This window comes from Octodon degus, unplaced genomic scaffold, assembly GCF_000260255.1.
Source record: "Octodon degus isolate 3935 unplaced genomic scaffold, OctDeg1.0 scaffold00025, whole genome shotgun sequence".
Taxonomy (NCBI): Eukaryota; Metazoa; Chordata; class Mammalia; order Rodentia; family Octodontidae; genus Octodon; species Octodon degus.
In genome coordinates this window covers 802,847-807,279 of record NW_004524601.1, presented here as the reverse complement: position 1 = coordinate 807,279, position 4,433 = coordinate 802,847, and the positions used below count along the sequence as shown (strand labels likewise).

Genomic DNA, 4,433 nt, shown 5'->3' with positions numbered 1-4,433 from the left:
GGGACAGAGCTAGACACTCGGGCAGGGACTGAGCCCGACACGTGGGCGGGGACAGAGCTGGAGAGGTGTTTTCCCACTGAGATATATCCATCAACCCTATTTATTTATCATTTATTCATTATTTGTTGGTTGGCTTTTTGAGGCCAGGTCTCTCTAAGTCATGCAGGCTGGCCTTGAATTCTTTATGTAGCCCAGGCTGACTTCAAACTCCTAATGACCCTCCTGCCTCCAGCCTCCGGAGTGCTGGGATGCAGGTGTGTGCCTCCACACCCAGAATAAAGCAACTTAAAAATTGATTTTACCTCTAAGAATTAACCTAAAAACTTTAGAAACATATGCAAACTGCATGTATAATAAAATGTCCACATACCACACACTTTATAAATATGTACTGTATTAATGCAGACAACCCTAAACACGCATCGGCTCAGGCCAGCACCAGAGCAATGGGGTGAAGATGGTTTATTGCTTTAGACTGCTGTATCTTCTGTTATTTTATGTCATGAGCATATTATAGATTGTATGTTATATATTTTGTCACGTATTTTACATTACATAACACCCAGTTTCTATAACATAAAAATATCATAGGGCCGGCCTGATAGCTCAGGACTAAAGCGCCTGCTCAGGCAGAGTGCAGCGGCTGAGGTTCGATCCCCGGCCTGCCCTGCCGGCCCCACCCCCAGGGTACAGGGAGATGGCAACTGAGACCTGGCGTGGTGGCGCGTGCCTGTAGTCCCAGCACTCGGGAGGCTGAAAACAGGAGAATCACTATAAGTCTGATCTACATAGTGAGACCTTGTAGGCCCTGTAGGCCCTGTAGGCCCTGTCCTAAATACAGAAAAAGTGTGTGTGTGTGTGTGTGTGTGTGTGTGTGTGTGTGTGACCACTCTACTAGACAGCCAGCACGGATGCAGCAGGGCGCTGAGGCCAGCCATCTGCACAGTAGAAGCCCCAGCGTCCTGCAGGCTGGCAGCCTGTGGTCGCCGCCCACATGGCCCAGCTAAGGGCCTGAGCTCCTTCCCCTCAGGACTCAGGCGGCTGCAAGCAGAGCGGAGCCGGGCAGTGCTGCCTGGACCAGCCAGGAAACAGCTCCACCCCACCAGAGAGCAGTGGCCCACAAGCTCATGTGAGTGAGTGAGTCAGAGACCCGAGCGCCTGGGTGCCCTGACCCTGCACCTGTCCCGGGGCTCGCTGTTGTCGAAAGGCGGGTTCCCTCCGTCCCAACCTCACAGCCCAGGGCGGGGACTGGGAGCCTGCACCTACCCCACCAACGGGCGAGTACGCTCGCCCAGGGCCATGGGATGCTGCTCCCTCCAGGGACGGGGCAGAAGTCCCGCAGAGACCTCTGAGACCGGCCCTGGTGCTGTCTGGAGGAGGTGCGCCTGCGGTCCTGAGGACCTGCGTGCCTCCTCCCTCCTCCGCAGAGGCAAACCCAAGTCTGTCTGGGAGGAGATCGTGCATGGGGTGGCGCCGGGGAGCTGTCCCCGTCCCTCCTGCCAACTCCCCATCCCAACTGCTGATGCCTTCCTCTCTCTCCCCCAGATGTGCTCAGGGTTGCTGCCCAGAACTGAGTTCCAGCCCTGGGACCCCACCCAGGAGCCCATCTTCCCCCCAGAGCTCGTGGTGAGAGGAGCAGACGAGGCGCTGCGGGGGCGTGGGGCGGCTCACTCTGAGCCCTGGGACCTTGACCCTGCCACAGCCAGCCAGGGTGACCCTGTCCATACCCGCCTCACCGCCCAGCCGAGCTTCTGGCTGTCCTTCCTGCTGTGCCAGCTGACCGAGGCTCCTGGGACAGGAGCACCATAGGGGCAGCTAGGTGTTTGCTCATACACTCAAACCCAGGTCAGCACAGACAGACAGACAGACAGACAGACAGACAGACAGACAGACAGACAGACAGGAGCAGAGCAATAGATGAGAAATACAGTGGCAGCTAGTACAGAGTGGTCAAGAAGAAAAGATGAAAGAAAGATGGAGGATGGAATGCAAGCAGATGCCTTTAACTATCTGGGCCAGGGCAGATCCAGCCAGCGGGTAGAGGGGGAAGATGTTTGGGGAGGGTGGCATCCCATCACCTAGATAGGCGGGGAGCTGGCAGGTGCAAAGGTCCTGGGGTCAGAGAGCCAGTGGGAGTGGCTCGGAGGTGGATGCACCCGACTCAGTGTCCCAGCTTTTACACTATGTGTGAGACAGACACTGTCACAGGGCAGCCAAGAAGGGACTGCAGCTGACGTCATGGGGCACAGACATGGAAGGAGGGACCCAGGTGCCCCAGGCGCAGAGCCGAGGCCAGAGCTCAGGGAGGCTGCTCGCTGAGCGGGGTTGGCGGTGCTCTGGGGATCCCTGGGCTCTTCTGGGGTGCAGGATGGGGCAGCACAGCAGGAGCTCGGCTGGGTGGAAGCGAGTGGAATGCCTGCCCTCTCCACGGCCTCCAGGGCACCCCCCTGGGAGCCAGCTGGCCTGGGGGCTCCGCGGTCTCACCCCACTCACAGGCACTCGTCTGTCCTTAGCGGATGGCAGACAGCCTGGAGCGACGCAGCCTGACCTTTCATGGAGACAGAGTCACCTGGGTCTCCCCGGGAACCCTGCAGGAGCTGCTGGCACTGAGGGCACAGCACCCAGAAGCCCCCCTGGTACTGGGCAACACAGCTCTGGGTCAGTGTGATGCTCCGCCGCCACCTGCCCCACCTGGCCTCATCCTGAGTCTCAGGACGACGGGTGTCTGACAGTGGCCATGCCCAGGGCATAGGCTGTGATGCCTCAGTCCCTCAGCATCTTGCCCTCTGCACTCCCGACACTGGGTTGATTGCGGGTCTGTTCACAGAGCCGCGCACACCAGGCCCCAGTCCCACCATGAAACCTCAGACGTTAGCCAGGCACAGTGGCAAGAGCCTGGACTCCCAGGCCTCTGGGAGGCTGAGGCAGGAGGATCGCAAGTTCAAGCCCAGCTTCAGCCATCTGGTGACTTAATGAGACCCTGTCTCTAAAAATAAAGGATGCAAAGGGTTGGGCCTGTAGCTCCAAGCACAAACCCTGTGTTCAATCCCCAGTACCAAAATAAAACACCAGAGCCCTCCAGTCTTATGGAGAGCTTTGGAAGCCCACAGGCCCTTGCCCCCCAGAGAGCCCTGCAGCTGGGCTCTGCACCCTGTGCTCCTCCTTAGTGCTGTAGTGCACACTCCCAAGTGTGCGAGCCACGCATGCCCGCAGCCACTCTCCCTGCTCCTCAACCGCCATGGTCCCTGCCATGGGTTCCGGTGTGGCTGGACCAAGCCTGCCCCACCCACCCGCTGCTCCAAGCAGAGCTCTTCAGGGTTTGTGCGAAGGCCCCAGGACTTTGGAGGTGTGAGAGCTTCCCGCCTGCTCCCACCTTCAGAGATGTGGAGTGAAGCGGGAGAATCAGCGCTGGCCCCGCTTGGCCACGCCGGCTCTGCCCTCACTTCTGCTCACACTGACGCTCGACTTTACACTTCACCTTTCTCTCTCCCAACTGTCTGGAGTGTGCTCAACCCGCAGGCCCTGCCAGCAAGCCCCACGGCCGTGCCCACCCGCTGCTCATCTCTCCCGCCCGGGTCCCAGAGCTGAGTACTGTGATCGAATCCGACGATGGTGAGTGCTGCTGGCCAGGTTGGACCTGCGCTTGCCTGGGCCTCAGGGACTCACTTCCGGCTCCTCCTGTGCCAGTGCATCCCCCGGCAATGTCTCTCAGTCCCACGCTCCTGGGACAGGAGACTTCCACTGATGCCACCCAAGGCCCTGCTCACCCACGGCAGTACTGTGTACAAGAGCTGAGGGTCCCGAGAGAGAAGTGTGCAGCAACACTGTGAAGGCAGGATGGGGGCATGTGCCACCTTTGGGGAGCCTGTACCAACACCCTACACCTCAAGCTGCAGCACTGTGCTAGGGACTTCTGGGCACAGGGCCCCCAAGAGGGAAGAAGCACGGGGTGTTGCCCCTGGGCCGGCCACCTGCGCTCTGCCTCCCCAGTGCAGCCTGCATTCAGCGCGCTCAGGGAAATGAACTCACAAGTGGACCACAGCATGAATGCACTGGGGATGCCCTTCACCAGGGCTCGGGCCCGCTCAGGGCCTGGGACAGCACACCTGCACGGTCAGAAGCAGTGGAAGAACAGGCGCTGGGGACAGCTGGGTTGAGCAGGTCCTGGCGGGAAGGGGTCCACACCTTCCCAGGTACCATTTACACTTCAATTCACGACTCTGGGCCAGTGCTGAACAGGAAGTGCCATGGGCTGTGGCCTGGAGGAGGAGATGCCACTGCCTTCGCCCCCAGTCCAGGGAGCACTGCATACACATGAAGACACAGCACATAGATACTCACACAGGCAGGCATATGTGCGCATGCATATGCATATGCACACTGACCCACTGATAATGCATGTACACTGATACATACGTGCAGACACAGCACAC

The 4,433-nt window shown here is 59.2% G+C and overlaps 1 protein-coding gene across 2 annotated transcripts in view; it reads left to right on the top strand.

Moving 5' to 3' along the window:
• The window catches only part of LOC101570622 (aldehyde oxidase 2-like), a 56,773-nt gene that overhangs the window by 9,866 nt on the left and 42,474 nt on the right, over positions 1 to 4,433 (top strand). For both annotated transcript variants that reach the window (XM_023712382.1, XM_023712383.1), the window contains 4 exons: positions 1,031 to 1,129; positions 1,546 to 1,626; positions 2,514 to 2,658; positions 3,520 to 3,612. In XM_023712382.1, the coding sequence (XP_023568150.1) occupies positions 1,031 to 1,129; positions 1,546 to 1,626; positions 2,514 to 2,658; positions 3,520 to 3,612 (418 nt within the window). The remainder of the gene's footprint in view (positions 1 to 1,030; positions 1,130 to 1,545; positions 1,627 to 2,513; positions 2,659 to 3,519; positions 3,613 to 4,433) is intronic.